At 41.0% G+C, this 19,788-nt stretch overlaps 3 protein-coding genes across 3 annotated transcripts; all 3 read right to left on the reverse strand.

Moving 5' to 3' along the window:
• Nucleotides 1-8,305: 8,305 nt before the first annotated feature.
• On the reverse strand, nt 8,306-9,462 carry LOC102544554 (interferon alpha-1-like). Its single transcript, XM_015248597.3, has one exon. It carries the CDS (start codon nt 9,447-9,449, stop codon nt 8,772-8,774), a length of 678 nt encoding a protein of 225 aa, XP_015104083.2. The 5' UTR covers nt 9,450-9,462; the 3' UTR covers nt 8,306-8,771.
• A 6,428-nt stretch (nt 9,463-15,890) lies between these two features.
• LOC140696228 (interferon omega-1-like) lies at nt 15,891-16,283 on the reverse strand. Its single transcript, XM_072960646.1, has one exon. It carries the CDS (start codon nt 16,281-16,283, stop codon nt 15,891-15,893), a length of 393 nt encoding a protein of 130 aa, XP_072816747.1.
• A 1,968-nt stretch (nt 16,284-18,251) lies between these two features.
• Nucleotides 18,252-19,788, reverse strand: LOC116280218 (interferon alpha-1-like). The gene has a single exon (XM_031677014.2). The coding sequence runs from the start codon at nt 19,786-19,788 to the stop codon at nt 19,225-19,227; it is 564 nt and encodes a 187-aa protein (XP_031532874.2). The 3' UTR covers nt 18,252-19,224.

The following is a 19,788-nucleotide window of genomic DNA, read 5'->3' on the forward strand; positions in this document are numbered from 1 at the left end:
ATTAACTACTCAGTCTTCTCAATAACCCTATTTGGATTACAGTCATTTATATAACTGCTAGGAGAGAAATAAAACCTGGAGGAATAAATTATTCTGAGGGTACCAAGGAACCAAGGTCAAAACCTTTAGATTTGAGATCATGACTTGCCTGTTAAAAGAAGTGAAAGGTAGAAATGGACATGGGATTTATGAAGCAAGGAGAGGGCACACCATGAGATCAATGGAGCAGAGAGGGTGAGGAAACAACTGATTCCTAGTTCCACTGCAACTGCCAAAAGGCTGCTGTCTTGTTTTGTAGGGCAGCAGGGGGTGTGGTCAATTGAACTAAATTCTAAGAGAAAGTAAACAAAATCCCTTTTAAATAGTTAAAAGGGAGTAGATTTTTGTGCTAATTGAAGAAGTCTGCAGCTGGCACTGGAGTCACCCTCGTCCCTTCCAATACTTTGCAGGCCACTGTGGTATCAGTGTCACCTGTGCTGGGGACACTGCTTCTGGCTACGTCTCCATGGGAGAACTCTGTCCACTTTTATCTTCTCGCACTCTGAATGGGAATGACCTGGAGAAACAGTTGACTCAATGCCGCCCATTCGTATTGTTTCATCTCCTGAGGACCTGCCGCAGTTTCAGTGAAAGCTGTAAACATCTGGGTTCTTCCAACTTCTCAAGTTCTGCTGACTTTCAGCCCCTTCACGTTTCTAGATGTGCTGTGCTTCGGTTTTTTTTTTTTTTTTTTTTTTTTTTTTTTTGAGCAAGTGAGAGTCTTGTGCCTGGTTGCAGCCTCCTCGGGGTGGAATCTGAACATGGAACTGCCTTAACAGCAGAACAGAGGAGCTCCTGGATTCTTTACCAGCTCCTTGGGTGTGGACGTGTGGGCGGGGCTCCTTGTATTTACTGCGTTTCCACGTGGGACTGGACCTCTCGGGAGCCTTGAGGGCTGCAGAGCCGGAATCAGCCGGTAAGGACGCGGAGGAGGCGTGGCCACATTCACACTCTCCCTGCTGCCGCTTGGAAACCTCGCTGCTTCCAGCTGGGGCCACGGGACGATGCCCCGAAGCCCATCCACCCGCACCTGGCGCTGATCCCTGCCACCCCCGCGCCCCTTCTCAAGTTGACCAGAGGCGCCTTGCGGTGTAACTGAAGCTCCGCTGCCGCTGCCGGACGAGTGCCTGGAGGGCGGGAGGCACCGCCATCTCTCTCCCTACCCGGCCCTCCAGCCCTGCCGCTCCATCTGACAACACTTTCAAATATTTAACAGCTTAATAACTCAGAAATATGAAACAGGATATGGCTATATGGAGACTTTAGGGCAAGGTGACAGTATGAAACCAAATCATAGAACTTTCGGACCCTGAAAACGTAATGAAAAACAAACTCCTAAAAAGTTACTTAAAAAATATAGGGGTGGATGAAAGTATAGCTCATCCTGTCTGGGGCTGAGAGTATTTTCCCTCTCTAAGATGCAAAAGCTAAGGAAGCAGGCTGGGTCAGTTTATTGGTGTAGTTCTTTCCAGTTCTTTCCTCTTTTTAGCTCTGAAGAAGACTCTAGTGGAAGAAGACATTTCTGCCTAGAGCAGACAGACAGAAGCCAGCTATGCAAACTTGGTCAATGTCCTAGTCCATCTTGGCCAGTAGGTGGCACTCTTCCTCTGTAAATACTTCAATAGCTCCCAGAGTAAAATGGATTCTGCTTTCCAGCTCCTTTCTGCTTTAGCTACTGTTGCAGTATTGTAACAAGGACAGCCTATTATTCCCCAAAAACAGTCACTAGAAGAAAAAAAAATAGCCTCTTATATAGGAATTTCTGAAAAGCCTAGAACTTTGCCTCAACTTTTGCTTTTAATTGGTGACTTTTTACTCTTAAAGGGAAATTGGCCACCAGAACCCCAGAGGAACAGGAAACAGGTGTATGAATGGCTGGCGCAGGTGAAAGTGAATGAGGAGAGCACTGGGGATTTCTCCGTTGGAGAGGAAGTTTGCTTTATCTTGCTTCGCAGATTATTGGGTTTTTTACAAATTGAAAGTTTGTGTCAACCCTGCTTCATGCAAGTCTATCAGTGCCTTTTTCCAACAGATTTTGCACACATCCTGTTTCTGTGTCACACTGGAGTATTTCTCAGGATGTTTCAAACCTGCATCGGCACAAAGATTATGTATGACTGGCTGAAGGTGCAGATGATGGTTAGTATTTTTTAGCACAAAGTATTTTTAAAGTAAGGTATGTGTATTGTTTATTTAGGCCTAACACTATTGAACACTTAATAGACTACAGTATAGCATAAAAATAACCTTTATGTACACAGGGAAACCTAAAAATGTGCGTGACTCATTTTATTGCGATATTCACTTTATTGCAGTGATCTGGAACTGAACCTGCAATATCTCTGAGGTATGCCCATAAATAACTGTGATATGGAAATAAAACAATGTGATTCAGAAAAGCAAAGAGCGGAGGGCACTGTGAGCCAGATACCAGAATCAGAAATTAGTACTATATATTGTACTTCAATTTAGAAAACTAGCTTCTCTTCCAGATATTTATGCAGGCTGTCATTTCCCAACTGAAAATATAAATCAGATTTAACCTTTGATGTGAAGAGGAACTATATAGTTCAGTCCTCTCCAGAACACTTCAGAGAATTCTGTTTTTCAGACTGTCATGTTTTTGCAGGTACTGAGAGAGAGGTGAGAGACCTCACTCTTCTCATAATATCCATATGAAAAATAAAATAGTTACCATACTTAAGCCCTAATTCTGTGGAAAATAGCCTAAGTGTTTTAAGGTTTGTTGTTTTTTAATACAATAATTCTAAGAATATTTCCAACTTAGTGCACAATTTGAGAAAATTGAGGCTCAGTGAACTTGGATGAATTTCTAGAATCACACATAATTGCTTGCGGAATCAAGATTCAATGCAGAATCCTATATTGCATATTACAAGCAATCGAAAAAGTGTCCTGTTTTAGAATTCCATTAAGTTCTAAAGTATGCTTTCATCCCAAAATTAAACAAATGTCTTGCTCCCTTATCTTCTTTTTATTGGTGCCTACTGTTCTATTTTTTTGCTGGCTTTCACCTATTCTTTATCTTAGATATCATGGAAGAGAAATTCCTTGATCCAGTTTCACTCTTCCATCTTATGAAGGAATTGTCCCAGACTATTATATTCATTGCAGTTTGGTTATCTGTATGTCCCTGGGAGCCTGTGATTTTCATGAAATTGATACTCCACATTGAGAATGAAATATAAATTTAATCAGATGAATGCAAATAATGTTAAAGAATAAGAGATATCTTGGCATATCTATCTCTTCTAGAAAATAAAGTGAGATTAAAGTAGTAATACTAAAAAGAGGTGATAAAGGGAGAAATTAGGTAAACAGATTATTAAATTTCAATTCTGAAATTGAATTGAGATAGGAAGTGGGCAGGGCACAGCCATTCAAGAAATAACACAGCAATTAACACCAAAATGGTGAAAGATTCAACTGCCAGTAGGCCTTGAGGTTCAAGATGGTGGGAGATTTGACTTCCTTGAGCTTCATTATATGATCACTGTAACATTAACATGGTGATGTTAACATTAACATGCCCACAGGCACCATGACCATCCCAAGGCTAGCCACAAAAGGTCAAAGAGTGGAAAATGGCCAACTTCCTGGGAATCCCAGCCCCTTTCCCAGGGTAGTTAGACTGGTCCTTCCACTTATTAGCATATAAAGCCACTGAGCCATAAAAACTGGCAACACGGTGTCTTGTGGCCGCCTCCTCTCTCTCCCTCTTCGGAGACAGCCCGCACTGTCTATGGAGTTTGTACTACTTTTACTCTAATCTGAGCACCTAACTCCCACACCTCGTGGCCTTTCCTCTTACCTTTTGAAACAGCCTATGCTCTGTGCAGTATGCATCTCTTTAAATAAAGCTACCTTTACTCAACTGTGGCTCGCTCTTAAATTCTTTCCTGTGCGAAGCCAAGGACCCACTTGGTGGGGCACGTCCCAAGGGCTCAACCGAAGCCTGGGACATGGCCCTCCTCATGCCCCACACCCATTTTTCCTGCATCAGAATGATAAGTATTAATTAGATTTAAAAGATATATCTGATGTTAACATGATAGAATAAAAGTTTTCAGTAAACAGTTCTAGGATGATTAGTTAGCAGTCCAGGAAGAAATCAGTATAAAATCTCATCTCAGACAATATATGATAATAAAATCTGGTTGGAATAGAGAGTTGACAGTAAGATTAGGTTTAAAAAAGAGAAAGGAGGCCCAAGATAACCTTGTAAACTTATGAGAAATAGCTAACCTACACACAAAAAAAAGTTGGTTATTTTTCAATATATACAAGTTTTTAACTTCATATAAAACAGGACATGGCTACAGAGACTTTCTTGGCAAGGTGACCAGATGAAACCTTATCTCAGAATTTCCTCATCCAGAAACCAACTAAATAAGGAAAATGAAGTAAAATATACAAAATATATAATCAACCATCAAGAATGCAAGAGAAATTATATTTGAAAAGTATTAGGACATCAGTTAGGAGCAGTGTGATAGCTTTTTATGTGTCAACTTGGCTAGGCCATGTGACCAATATGATCCGGATATTTGGTCGAACATTATTCTAGATGTTTCTGTGAAGGTAGATTTTACACAAGAGTATGGGAATTTAACATTTAAATGAGTAGTCTTTGAGTAAAGCAGATCACCCTCCATATTGTGGGTGGCCCTCACCAAATCAGTTGAAGGCCTTAATAGAAATAGACTGACCCTCCCAGGAAAAAGAAAGAATTCTGCCAGCAGCCTGCCTTTGGCCTCAAATAGCATCTCTTCCCTGGGTCTCCAGCCTGCTGGCCTAATCTACAGAATTTGGATTTGCCAAGCCTCCACAATCACCTAAGCCAGTTCCTCAAAATAAATCTCTCTCTATATATTCTGCTTGTTCTGTTTCTGGAAAACCCTTAATAATGCAGGCTGGGAAGCCAAATGTTTCCAAACCTTGTCCATCTGCTAAATGTTTCCAGCTTCCCCTCCTCCAGAGGGGACAGCAAAGGACAAAAATCTGTTGAAATTTAACTAAGGCCCTGGCCAACCCCAAGTTGGAGAGCAGCAACTCCAGATGTTGAGTGAGTAACCTAAGGAAAAGATTGGAGACACACACTACCCACCTCCCCACAGTTGCAGGCCCTCCCTACTACCTTAGCAATTCACACAGTGAAATACCTCAGTGAAAACACTGATTACAGAAATTCCTCTCAGCTTACATCAAAATTGATACATTTGAATAAATAAAAGATCACTAAGCTCTCAGGTAACGATACTATTCATTCACATTCCTTAGCTTATATCACACTTCTCTCTTTTGCTGCTTAGGCAGAATTTTTATCACTGAGTGAAAGAGATGTTGAAATGGTTATTCAAAGTGTCAAAGAGAATATTTTTCTATTTAATATAGTTGAAGTCTGCTATTAAGGATAAATCTGTGAAGATAAAATTTTACTCTTGAGAGTTTGAGAGTTGTTTAATGCACTATTTTTTAAGCTTTTTTTTATTGAGTTATAGTGATGTTACAATGTTGTGTCAATGATGTACTATTAAATTTGAGGTTTTCCTGGTTATCATTGAACTCTGTGTCCAGATTGGCACCTCTTCCTGTCTTGCAGTATGTGGAAGGGGTGATTCAGAGGGAGCCTCTGGTCTGCATAGTCGGTTGAAGGCAGGGAACATATCTTTCTGACCTTTTAACTGCCGGATCCCAGAGTCCATGCCTTACATGAAGCCAGAGACTCTGAGACTCTTTCTATTTAAGAGTAAAGAAACATGCTTATGACAGCATTAGAATCTATTGGTGCCAAGAAGTACCCTTTTTGTAGCATGAGGGGACATCCCCAGGAAGTGGTAGGATTTCATCATAGATCAGAAAAGCCTGTGGTCTGGTCTTGGTCGCTGCCCTGGCTGCACTTGGCCACCAGAGGGCTGTCTTCCCTGAGAAGTGTTTCATCACCCCACCCATAAACTGGATCCTACTTTGTTTCCTTTTAGCTACAGTTGCCATTACATCATACCCAACAGAAATTAAGGAGAGCAGTTCTTGCAGATGTTTCTGCAAAATCTAGACATTTTACTTAACTTTTGCTTTCTACTTGTGTTGTTCTGCTTTTTAGGGAAACCTTTAAGCTGAAACCACACAGAGCAGAAAGCAGTTGTGTGAATGGTGGAGAGGTAAAGAGTGCATGAGAAAGTGGTGTGGGGATTTTGATCTTGGAGGGGAAGGAAACGACTCTGATGTGGGACTGTATCCTGAAATTCTGAGAGGGCGGGGGCGGGGGGTAGGGATGTGCCAAGTGCCAGATAGCATGTTCTTCTGTCCTTTATCTAGATATTTATTCTCTGTCTCAGATATTAATATGTCAACATTCATCACTGAATGTAAGTGAGATACTTCTTTAAAATAAGGAACAAAATGACTATTTCTGCCTTCTCTAGAATTCATGATAGAATTCTGTTTTGTTTTGTTTTGTTTTATTCTGCCTCTTTTGGAGATTGGTTACTGAAAGATAGGACATAGTTCCTGGAAATTTTATAGAAAGAGACAAAAAATATTCTCATATATTGCTGTCTGAAGAAAAACAGGAAAATACCTAGCACATGTTAATTCCTTATTCTATGAAAGATATGATGCTAAATGCCTTTATGCATGAGTTTATTTAATATTCACAAAAACTAAATGAATATTTTAACCCATTTTATTTATGGTAACACTGAGGCTTAGATTAAGTGGGTTGCTCAACATTACACATATATCCAAACAATGGGATTTCAGTGGAAAATTATTTACTATGGGTTATGGGTGTTTTGGTGAGTTTTGTATTCTGAATTTCTGTTATTATTGTTAAATCTGTTTTTACTCCTGAATTATGCACAACACTCTCTTGCTCTGTGGATTGCCATTGTTCGTGTTGTATGTTCAGCCGATCTGACCATTTTTTTTCCTTACCTTAAGTATTGAGAAAGAGATTGCCTGGTCCAGTTTCCCACTTTCATTTTTTAAGGAAATCTGTCAGCCTTATGTCTAGGATAATTTGTTATTTGGAGATCCACAGAGGACTGTGACATTCGTAAAATTAGGGAAAATTACCAAGTAGTAATATTAAAAAGTTCTTACCATATCTAACTCTAATAGAAAGTGAAATGTGCTATAAAGCTGCTGTGGTAAGCAGTGTCACAATAGTGAAAGTTAAGTAACTTAATTAATAAAGCCAATAGTTCCAGAAAACATATTATCAGTAGTAACTGGATAATTTGATGAAGGATTGAATTAGTTATCTGTTCCTGCCTGATGAATTTTTTTAAACGATGAACAGCTTACTGATAGACACAGTAGTATTAACTTAGATGTGATAAATTATTATTGTAAGTAATTAAATAAGTCATAATTTAAAATAAATACAATATTAAATACATTAATATGATTTGCCAGGACATCAAGTCCGTTGAAATCATTTAGAAAAAGATATACTACCTAAAAGGGAAAACTATGCACAAAAAAAACTAACCCACAATATTTCCCAGACCCCACTCTATTTCCTCCTCCCTTTCAGAGTCACTAAGTTCTCTTATTGACACTTCTGCTTACTCCAGTGTGGTTTCTGCTTATTAATTGCACCAGTCCAACTCTCATTAAGGTTCCCAATGCCATCTGTATTGCTGACATAGCAGACAGTTTCAGTCTACATCTTCCATGAGTCCACTGATTTCTTCTAAGCACATTTATTTTGTCAAATACACTCTTAACACCACTCGCTGTTACTGTCCTTATAATGTAAGGCCATTCCACCTCTGTTTCCTTTGTGTTTCTTCTCTCTACTCCCACTAAAGGTGGAAGATTCTCAGAATCTAGTTGAAGTCTTTTTCTCACGTTACTCTATCTCCCCACACAACCATCTCCATTTCTGGCTTTCAGTTGCCAGATAACGTCCAGCCGAGGCCTTCCTTTAACTTACAAACTCACATGTCCACCATACAAGTGACATTTGCACTTAGGTGTCTCCCAGTCCACTGGAGAGCTCTGCTGCTTTAATTCTCCACTCTAGCTTCTGGTGAGACAATTTATTTGCTTTTCCTTCTTCTCATTGTAGCATTAAGTAATACGATTATTTTTAGGTTTCTTTCCCTACAAAAATCAAAGATAAAAGAGAGCAGGAGCTGAATTTGTTATGTTCACCTTTTTATCCTGAGGGCAACACCCAATCTGGCTTAGAGAAAGTCAGTTGTTACTTATAATTTGAATATAATATGATGGGTAAATGAATTGTGCCATCCATTCTTTAATCAAGTTGCACAATCAGGCTGGGTGTTTCTTTTTAAAGAATGAACAAATACAAGAAGTTTTCCATAATAAAAATTTAATAAACAAAACAAAAAGATAAACTGACTAAATATAAAGAACATATTTCATTGTAGTACCACATGTAAAGGTACACAGGATATTCATAAATAAAATACTTTAAATCTTATAAATAGTTAAATAAATAAATATTTAATAGAAAAATAAATAGATGAGCATGGGCATCTGTAAGGGATGAGTGTCTGCAGAGCAGAATGTGATGTTGCTGAATTCTCCTGACAACATTTGACAGATTGATCCAGTTGGTGTCCTGATTCCAGCAGGAATGAGGGTCTTTGACCTGGCAGGGCGGGTGGCCGTGTGGTCTTGTTGGTCAGTGAGAATCATTTCCATGTTGAACCAGGGCTCTGTCATTCCTTCCTGCTTCATCTTTCTTGCAAGTGTCTCGCTGAAGAGAAGGATCTCATGACTTCTGCTCTGACGATCTCCCAGGCACAAGGACTGTATTTCTTCTCTTGCAGATAGAGAGTGATTCTGTGGAAGTATCTCCTCACAGCCAGGATGGGGTCCTCATTCAGCAGGGGAGGCCCTTGCAGCCCCGCCTCCTGCATCGGACAGGCTTCCAGCTCCGTCAGCTGCTGATCAAGCCCAGTGCAGAGTCTGTGCAGGAGGCCCTCCTCCCAGGCAGCAGACGAGCCCTCTGTGCTGAAGAGGAGGAAGAGCTGCTGGACCACCTCATGGAAGACAGAGATGGCTTGAGCCTTCTGGAGCCGGTGGCCGCCAAGGACCTCCTGAGGGAATCCAAAGTCCTGTCTGTCCTTCAGGCAGGAGGAGGGGGAGATTCTCCTCATTTGTCCCAGGAGCATCAAGGTCCTCCTGGTGGTCAGGCTGTGGGTCTGAGGCAGGTCACACCCCCGAGAGCAGATGGAGTGACAGCTGAGCGCCACCAGGGCCGTGAGTACAGACAAGGGTCGAACCATTGGGGCCTTGCAGGTGCTGCTGGCCTGGCTGCGGTGGGTGACTCTGTGAGTCCTGGTGTCTGAAGGTTCTCTGAAGACCTGCCTTTGTGCCTGTGTCTTAAATGGGGACCAGTTTGTTTCCATTTTCTGAATGTTTCCTCTTACTTTCTAGTTCTGTTTTTGCTTTTCATTTTGCACTCTCCCTATGGGTTGGGGCAGCATTTCTCAGCCTTTCTTAAATTTTTCCATTAGTGCCTGTTTCCCTGCCCACAGAGCCTTTTTAGATACTTTTTTCCTAATTGCCCCCCCATTAAACTGTGATAACACATATATACTGTGTATCTATTTATGTACTCCATGGATATCTCTACTTTATAGAAAAATAAGAGAAAGTGCAAAGTTTACTTTTTATTCAATGCAGGATTCAGAATGACTAAATAAAAATTTTAAGCTACAAGTTAAATTTAAAAGCTACTGACACAACTTTATAACTAAATTTGCTGAGTGACAAATTTATTTACTTATATAAATTGTAAGATATAAAATTATATATGCATATAAACAGTTTCTAAAAATACATAGTAATTTTAATTAAATATTTTAAATTATTTAAAACTGTTAAAAGTGATTAAAAATTAAAATATTTTCTTATTTATTTCAGTATTTTTAATTTTGCCTTGTATGAGAAAATAATTGTTAACTTAACCAGCTGCTAGATATTAATCCAGATAGTGTCAACATTTTTTATTTGTTTAGCCCCAAACATAATTCTGTTTAGTAGTAGATACAATGTGTTGGGCAACTTCATTGGAATTAAATCATAAAATATAACCCATTTGTATTTAATTCCCAAAGCCCACATCACACTCAGAAGTGCTCAGGATTAAACAGAAGCAACATCCACAAGACAGCCAGCGGCAGCTGAGAGTATGCAGAGGCCATGGCTCACAATGCGGCTAAGATCCAGGAAATGACAGAAAGTCCTCCAGGCACAGTCATCTGTTCGCCATAGGTTTGTAGCACTGATCTTGCATGTATTTTGTGTATCCCCCATGAATTCAGTGTCAATGCTGCTTGTGTGATACACGAGAAACCCAGTGAGAGAAAGTAAATACTAAAATAAGGTCTTTTGTTAGACAAGATTGAACTTTGGAGCTCTGCAAACCGTTGTAACGTCTAAGATGTGTTCACACCCCCAAAAACTAATTTTCACACCCTTGGAAGCAGTTGTAACAAATGTTCCATCTGGTGGGGGATGTTGATATAGGGGAGATTATGCATATATAGGAGCAGGGAGTATGTGGGAAATCTCTATACCTTCTGTTCAACTTTGCTGCATACCCAACTGCTCTTTTTAAAATATATATATATATTTAAAATATTTAAAATCCAAGGGAATAGGCTTCTTACACTACTGGAAATGGTTCTTTCCAAGAAGAAACCTTTTTTAGCCTGAAGAAAAATCTCCTGCTAGGGAAAAAGACTTTTGCATAGAACAGAAGCCAGGTCTCCAAATTGGTCACTGTCATGTCCGTCTTGGCCAGTAGGTGGCACTTTCCCCCGTGAATATTTTAATAGTCCACAGGGTGAAATGGATCCTGCTTTCTATTTCCTTTTTGTAACAGCTACTGTTACAGCATTGTTACAGGGACATTAAGTCATTTCCAAAAATATCTACCAGGAAAAAAGAAAAGAAAAAGGCCTCTCATATTGGAGTTTCCGAGAAACCTAGACTTCCACACAACTTATGTTTTCAGTTGGTGGCTTTGTACTCAAGACAGCAAGAAGCCAGAAGGAATAGGAAACTGCTGTAAGAATGGGCATTACAGGTTAACGCAGAGTGAAGGAGGACAGCACAATGGGCACTTCTTCACTGGGAGGAAAGAAAGGACTGTGATATGGGAGTGAGAGTTTGGTGTCTGGGAAAGCAGAGAGGAAGGGGGACGTGTGCCGGGTATCAGAATCAGTAAATGAATAGCATATATACTCTGCCTCTCATTGTAACATGAAACAAAATTGAAATTCATTAAGCCTAATTACAGTTTTATCTTTCTCTTCAAAATTGAAAGCTCCTCGAGAATAGATTTTTGAAACTGCTTTACTTGCCTCTATATCCCCAGAATAACCACATAATCTGGCATAGAAATATGCAGTTTTAAAATATAGCCAACTGGGAAAAAAAATGAGTAATTTGAATTCATCATCCATTCTTCAAAATGGGTTGCAAATTTAGGCTATTTCTTTTTTAAAAATTAAACAACTTCAAGAAATCTTCTGAGGAAGAATTTCATAAATCAAACAAGAAAACAATTTGACCAAATAAAAGTAGACATTTTTGTTATATTTTAATATATTATAAAAGTAAACATGGTATTATATGAACAAAACTATTCTAACTACTATACATAGTATGACATAGATAAAATGAATGAATAAATGAACTAATATAGGAATACATTGAAGTTCTCAACGTATTAATTATAGTTATTTTAAATGCCTGGCCTGATAATTCCAAAATCTCTGCCATATCTGATTCTACTTCTGATGCTTGCTCGGTCTCTTCAAACTGTGTCTGTTGCCTTTTAGCGTATGCCTCGTAAGTTTTTATTGAAAGCTGAACATGATGTTGTGGGTAAAGGGAACTGAGGTAAGTTGACCTTTAGGGTAAGAATTTATATTTATTTTGCTAGGAGGTGTGCTATGTTTACTGTTCGCCATATCTGTGGATGTCAGAGGCTAAAATTTCCTCCTCTGTCCATGCTTTTATTTCCATTTTTGTCTTTGGGATTCCTTAGAGGTTTCTCCTTAAACAAAGCCTGACGTTTGCAATTCTTTTCAGTGGTAATCCCCTGTATTAATGATAGTACCTATGGGGAAGGGGCAGTGTTCTCTAATCCTGTGGTTACATCTGTCTTTCAGTGAGTCTGTGTTCCTGGGCTGTGAGTTCACAAGTGCTTCTCAGATTTTTTTTACCACCCTATTAGGTGAGATGAAAAAGTTAGCAGGGTTGGAGTTAGTTATTTCTCTACCCCCAGGTGGGTTAGGCTTCCCCTGAGGGCAGTTCACTTGAGGGCAGGTCTTTGTTATAGGGAACAGAAGACTCTGAGTGTATTTCAGAATGATTTCCTTTCCCTTCCTCAACTGGAAGCACCAGGGGATTTTTTTTTTTTTTTTTTTTTTTTTTTTTTTTGGTCTTCATACTGAGAACCTGGTGAGATCCTAAGGTAAAACTCAAAGACGTGAGCCTCCCCAAAGACTGGACATCCTGCAGTCAGTTTTTAAATCTCAGATTCAACCCTGTGGACCCTCCAGTAATTCTTCACTTATGGTTTAAATAGTCCTATCAGTGTTAGAGCAGGCAGATAGCTATATATGAGCAGAAAAAAGGGGACACAGACCAAACGGCAGGAATTGGGCAGAAAGAAGGGGCAGAAGCCAATGCAGGAAAACATACACAAGTAAGCACCAGGGTCCGTGGGCAGAGAAAGAAAAGCAGCAATCTTTGGGCTGATAAGGGGTCACACCTTTTGGCCAGGAGACCAACAAAGAAAGGTCAGAAAAGGCAGGCATTTCCTGTCCGAATGGAACCTTTTGCTCATTATGCCCTCATTTGAATAAAATTAGCCTTGCAGATCACAACTACCCATCATGCACCAATGCCATGACACTTCTGATCCAGACTAAATAAGGACAAAAATCCCCCCTCCCTTTGGTAAGGTGGAGTTGGGATGATAATCAGGGACTATGACCCCAAACCCTTCCCTCCTCCATGAATATTCTGCCCATTCATTTTTATACCCTATGTACCTAACTTGCCAAAGAAACACAGGCAGCCTCTCACCTGAGCCTGCCTGCTCTCCCCTTGAGAGTGTACAAATCATCCTTTAATAAATCCTCATTTTACTTTTCTTAACCTCTACATCTTGTCTCTGAATTCTTTCTGGGACGGGACAAGAACCTGGAACATCGGTTGGATCCACCGGCAACATCTGTATTAGCTTTAGCTGTGGTTTCTGTCCTGCATTTCTGTTCCAGGTAAGCGTGCTCTCTGCTTCCGCCTCTCTCCAAAGTTAGAAGGGTAATGGCATGCACTGTGACCTCAGTTCTCTGATGGATCTAAGAAAAGTTGTTTTCCAGTTTGTTCTTCTTTTTTGTTGTTGTTATGAGGTCAGGCATCATGATTTCCAAACCGATTACAGGAAGTTCCCCCAATACAAAGCATCATTATAACAATCTCTCAAGGGATAGTACCTTTAAAGATAAACATTTAAGAACATTTAAACACAATTTTGAACAATTTAGCCCAGTACATTCTTAGACTAAAGTATAACTAAGAATGTTTAAAATGACTGAACATGTGAGAATGTGACTTAGTGTATTAAAGAGTATCATTTCCAGGTCCCTTCCCTTCTTCACCTTTCTTGAGTGTTGGCAGATGAAGACAAGGGTCTCATGATTTCCAGTCAGACAGTTTCCCAGGCACCGTCACTGTATGTCTTCTCTTTCAGGGAGAGATGGATTCCCTGGAAGTAGCTCTTCAGCACCAGTGTAGGGCCCGCCCTTCCCTGGGCAGAGTCTTGCTCTGCCATCACCTGCACCAAACAGGTGTCCAGGTCCTCCAGCTGCTGATGGAGTCCAGTGCGGAGTTTGTCCAGGAGGGTGGTGTCCCAGGCAGCAGAGGAGCGCTCTGCGTGGAAGAGGTTGAGGATCTGCTGGAGCATCTCGTGGAGGACAGAGATGGCCTGGGCCTTCTGGAGCTGGCTGCCATCCATCTCCCATAGTCAGCCAAGCTTCCTCATTCCTCTGGATTTGTCCTTTCAAGAATGGGAACCATTTGATGAGTAACTGCCGAAGGAGAAAGGTCTATGACCTGTTCACAATTTTCTCGTTATCCAGGGTTCGTGTGAACTCCTGAAGATAAAATTATGAATGACTGATACTCTCGGATTTTGTCTACAAAAGTATGAGCAGTGGTAAGTACTTAACTAGCGCCTCCTGATCAGAAATGCAACTGGCATTTTCCACTCTTTCAACGTTTTCCTGCTAATGACTCTTCAGGCTGTTCTCTCAAAATATCTAGCTGATTTCTTCATTTTTTTAAGTGTGCAGAGGCATCTCAGTTCTAATTCCAAGACCCACAAAATGTTTATCCTTTATGGCCCCACCTCCCCTCACTCACTAGCACACGTGTAATCTCAGCCTCCGGCTCAGTGTGCACACAGCACACATCTTCCACCTGAACCCCGGTAACTCATTCTTAAGTGGATGGCCGTGAGTCAGCTCATCACACTTTCATCTTTTATTGGAGGATAATTGTTTTTGTCCCCAAAACAATCAGCTGTTCTGGACCTAAGAGTGTTTCTGTGAACAACCTCGGTTGTTTTCATCACATATTCAGGTTTCAAGTATCTCCATAGCTTCCGATGAAACAAGCCAAACATGATGCACCGTGTGAGTGTGTGTGTGTGTGTGTGTGTGTGTGTGTATGATCTCTTTTAATATAAATGTTTAGTATCTCCTGCAATGTTGTTGAAAAAACTTTAATTTACAAGTAAGTACACTGAAATCTGACAGTAATCCTATGGAACATTATTATTCCTGTCCCCATATGAAAGATGAGAAAACTAGGGAGCATGGTATTTGTGTTGTTTATCAGGGTCATACAGTTATTAATAACAGAGCTGGGATCCAGCCCCATGTCCCCGGCGCCTCCTGCCCGAGGTTTTGAAAATCCTCGAGCTCTCCTTTCACTTTTGCTCTCTTCCTGTGGCTTCCTCTCTAAAAGAAACCTTGAAGCTATAAACCAGCACAGAACGTGAGCACGTGTGTGGATGGGCAGTAAGTTGGAGGGAGCGAAGTTACTGGATAAGGGAGTGAGCGATTCAGTGAAGCAGGACTGGGGAGCAGGTGCGAGGAAGAGGAATAGATGGCAGCAGCAGCCGATCAATACCCTATGTGTTCAGACTTCACTGGAGGAGGTGACACCTCTCAGATGTTTACCTACCAACTACTCTTTGCTAGCTGGATATAAATCAGTGACACCTGAGACATAAGGACTATACATTTATCGTAATTTCCAGGACTCCTCTCATTTCCGTGGAATCCCACTATTTGAAAAGCATTTCCTAGAAACTGGTAGAACTGTTCCATAAGATACAATGGACAAATACTATTCTGAGAGAGATTTCTATAGAAAAAATATGGTTTTAGGTTTTCAGAATTTAAAAAAAATTTTCTTTCATAGGATTTAATAAATAAAACAAGATGCAAACGTAATGAAGTGGTAAGTTGAGCATATTTTTAAATTTTAACACAATGTAGCATCTATATGAAAATATAACTATCTAAGATATTAGAATAAATATAAAAAAATAAACAATAAATAAACAAGAGCGAAGTCATTGCATAGGGACTGATGATCCTTGAGCTCAGGAATTTTACCATATCCTTGCTCATTACTACAGACAAAGTATTGACTGAGTTAATTCAGTAAATTCTGTGGCTAAAGCAAAAATAAGAGTCTTTTGAAACGACCACAGACAAATGTGCAAGGGTGACATGGCATCTCGGTCAGGGAGAATCATGTCAAGGTGACCCCAGGTCTCCGTCCGTAGTTCTTAGCCTTTCTTGCAAGTTGGTTAATGAAGAGAAGGATCTCATGATTTCCAGTCGGACAATTTCCCAGGCACCGTCGCTGTATGTCTTCTCTTTCAGGGAGAGATGGATTCCCTGGAAGTAGCTCTTCAGCACCAGTGTAGGGCCCGCCCTTCCCTGGGCAGAGTCTTGCTCTGCCATCACCTGCACCAAACAGGTGTCCAGGTCCTCCAACTGCTGATGGAGTCCAGTGCGGAGTTTGTCCAGGAGGGTGGAGTCCCAGGCAGCAGAGGAGCGCTCTGCATGGAAGAGGTTGAGGATCTGCTGGAGCATCTCGTGGAGGACAGAGATGGCCTGGGCCTTCTGGAGCTGGCTGCCATCCATCTCCCATAGTCAGCCAAGCTTCCTCATTCCTCTGGATTTGTCCTTTCAAGAATGGGAACCATTTGATGAGTAACTGCCGAAGGAGAAAGGTCTATGACCTGTTCACAATTTTCTCGTTATCCAGGGTTCGTGTGAACTGCTCAAGATAAAATTATGAATGACTGATACTCTCGGATTTTGTCCACAAAACTATGAGCAGGTGGCAAGTGCTTCACTAGAGCCTCCTGATCAGAAATGCACCTGGCATTTCCCACTCTTTCAACGTTTTCCTGCTAATGACTCTTCAGGCTGTTCTCTCAAAATTTCTAGCTGATTTGTTCATTTTTTTGAGTGCGCACAGGCATCTCAGTTCTAATTCCAAGACCCACAAAATGTTTATCCTTTATGGCCCCACCTCCCCTCACTCACTAGCACACGTGTAATCTCAGCCTCCGGCTCAGTGTGCACACAGCCACACATCTTCCACCTGAACCCCGGTAACTCATTCTTTAGTGGATGGCCGTGAGTCAGCTCATCACACTTTCATCTTTTATTGGAGGATAATTGTTTTTGTCCCCAAAACAATCAGCTGTTCTGGACCTAAGAGTGTTTCTGTGAACAACCTCTGTTGTTTTCATCACATATTCAGGTTTGAAGTATTTCCAAAGCTTCCGGATGAAACAAGCCAAACATGATGCACCGTGTGAGTGTGTGTGTGTGTGTGGCCGTGCACAGGAACAGGGTTTTGGGGAAGTTACCCTTTTTCTTTCTCCTTTAAAAGGAGAAAGAAATTCCCTGAAGGGAATTGCATTTTGCTAAATGTTGATTTCTGTCATGAGTTCAGTTCGTTAAACTGTTGAGTATTTACTATATTCTCAAGTTTCTGAGCTGGCCACAGGGATTCAGTGATGATTTACCTACCATTGGAGGCTTATGTGGAAGTAATTAATAAGTGTCCCTAGATTATTCAGTCAGTGCATTTCTGCTGAACTTCTTGATTCATCATTCTCTGTCTCACAATGAAAATGTAGGGCTGCGAGGCCAGTACTTGATGCTCGGGAAAACTAGCCGTCTTTGCTTTACTAGTTTTAGAGTCTTGAAAATTTTATATGCTGGTTTTAATTTAAAATGTTTTCCTTGGCAAGAGTTGTCTTGTTACTTCTCAAGTACTTTCTGTTTCATCTCGAAGATAGTACCGAAATAGGAAGTAGAACTGGAAACATGCCATTATTTCCCACAATTCTCAATACGTCATTGTTTTTGTTCTCCATTCAGCATTCTTAGAAAGCAGTCATCGCCCTTGGATGCACTGAGGCAAAAGGAAAACAAATGTAAATAACTCTGAGGAGAGTGAAAGAAGGAAAGTGGCAAAAAAGTGACAGTGGGATTCTCCTCTTGTGTTACCGCCTTGCCGCTGCTCCAGTCCAGCTTCTGCTGATTAATTCCACCCAGCCCGCTCTCACCGAGGTCAGTTCCATCTGGTTCCCATGTGGTGGATGGTTTCACCCACAGAGCAGCTTAGTGGCATTCAACATCCTATTAATCAAAATGATGATAAGTTATCATTGTAAGTAATTCAACATGTCATGATTTAAGATCAATAAAATACTAAACATATGAATGTGATTTGCCAATACATCAAATCCATGAAACCTATCTAGAGATGAATATATTTGGAAAAAGACAACTGTGCAGGAAGAAACAAAAAAGTCCACAGTGCTTTCTAGTCACCGCTCTATTTGTGTCCTGCATTTCAGAAGGCAAATCTTTCCAAGCTGGTTCCTACGTATATTGTCACTAATCTCTCATATTCACCGTTCGCCCAGTGTGCTGTCTGGTGATCACCTCGACCAAACCAGCTCCCAGTAAGATCACCCGGGACAGCTCTTTTCTCCGTGTAGAGGACAGTTTCAATCCACGCTTGCGACGGTGCAATTCTGGGGAGCAGTTTTCACCTTTTAAATAGGTTTGTAGGAGCCTATTCCCTTTCATCCTGTTAACTTACGGCCATTCTGCCTCAGTTTCCTTGGTGGTTCTTTCCTCCCCTTATTAGTTGAAGGTTCTGTGAGCCAATGTTTTAAGTCCTTTTCTCCTCCTATTCGCTTTTCACACAGGACTACTTGTGTTCCTTGGCTTTCAACTCATGGAATTGCTTGTGGATTTCAGACTCAAAAGTCTATTTTCCAAAAGATATTTGCAATCAGATGTTGAGCACTCAAATGTAGAGGATACCTAGTACTTCCGTTTTTATTTCTTGACTTTCCTTGCTCCAGCTTCTGCTGAGAAATACCTTTTCATTCCACTTCTTCTCAGTATAACATTTTTATAATTAATATTAAATCTGATTGTTATTTTTTGGATGATTTCTCTATACAAACCAATGATACAAGAAAATAGGGTCGGATTTGTCCCATTGACCTCTATGTCCTTAGGGCAGCACATAAAGTGGCTTAGAGAAAATCTCCTTTTACTTATAATTTGAGTGACATAGTAATGAGCAGTGAATGGTACGATCCACTATTTAATCAGATTACAATCAGACATGGTGTTTCTTTTTTAAATAATAAACAAGTACAAGAAGTTTTCTATAGAAAAAAGTTTAATGAACAAAAAATAATACATTGAGTAAATACAAAGAGTGTATTTTTTTTCAATTAACCACAGTGTAAAGGTACACATATTATAGGAAGAAAAATCATTTAAAGCTTATAAATAGTTAAATAAATAAATATTGCAATAAATAGATAGATGAGCATGGGCGTCTGTGAGAGACGAGTGCCTGCAGAGCAGAACGTGATGTTGCTGAATTCTCCTGACAACATTTGACAGATTGATCCAGTTGGTGTCCTGATTCCAGCAGGAATGAGGGTCTTTGACCTGGCAGGGCGGGTGGCCGTGTGGTCTTGTTGGTCAGTGAGAATCATTTCCATGTTGAACCAGGGCTCTGTCATTCCTTCCTGCTTCATCTTTCTTGCAAGTGTCTCGCTGAAGAGAAGGATCTCATGACTTCTGCTCTGACGATCTCCCAGGCACAAGGACTGTATTTCTTCTCTTGCAGATAGAGAGTGATTCTGTGGAAGTATCTCCTCACAGCCAGGATGGGGTCCTCATTCAGCAGGGGGGACCCTTGCAGCCCCGCCTCCTGCATCGGACAGGCTTCCAGTTCCATCAGCTGCTGATCAAGCCCAGTGCAGAGTCTGTGCAGGAGGCCCTCCTCCCAGGCAGCAGACGAGCCCTCTGTGCTGAAGAGGAGGAAGAGCTGCTGGACCACCTCATGGAAGACAGAGATGGCTTGAGCCTTCTGGAGCCGGTGGCCACCAAGGACCTCCTGAGGGAATCCAAATTCCTGTCTGTCCTTCAGGCAGGAGGAGGGGGAGATTCTCCTCATTTGTCCCAGGAGCATCAAGGTCCTCCTGGTGGCCAGGCTGTGGGTCTGAGGCAGGTCACACCCCAGCGAGCAGATGGAGTGACAGCTGAGCGCCACCAGGGCCATGAGTACAGACAAGGGTCGAGCCATTGGGGACAT

The sequence above is a fragment of the Vicugna pacos genome, chromosome 4, assembly GCF_048564905.1.
Source record: "Vicugna pacos chromosome 4, VicPac4, whole genome shotgun sequence".
NCBI lineage: Eukaryota > Metazoa > Chordata > Mammalia > Artiodactyla > Camelidae > Vicugna > Vicugna pacos.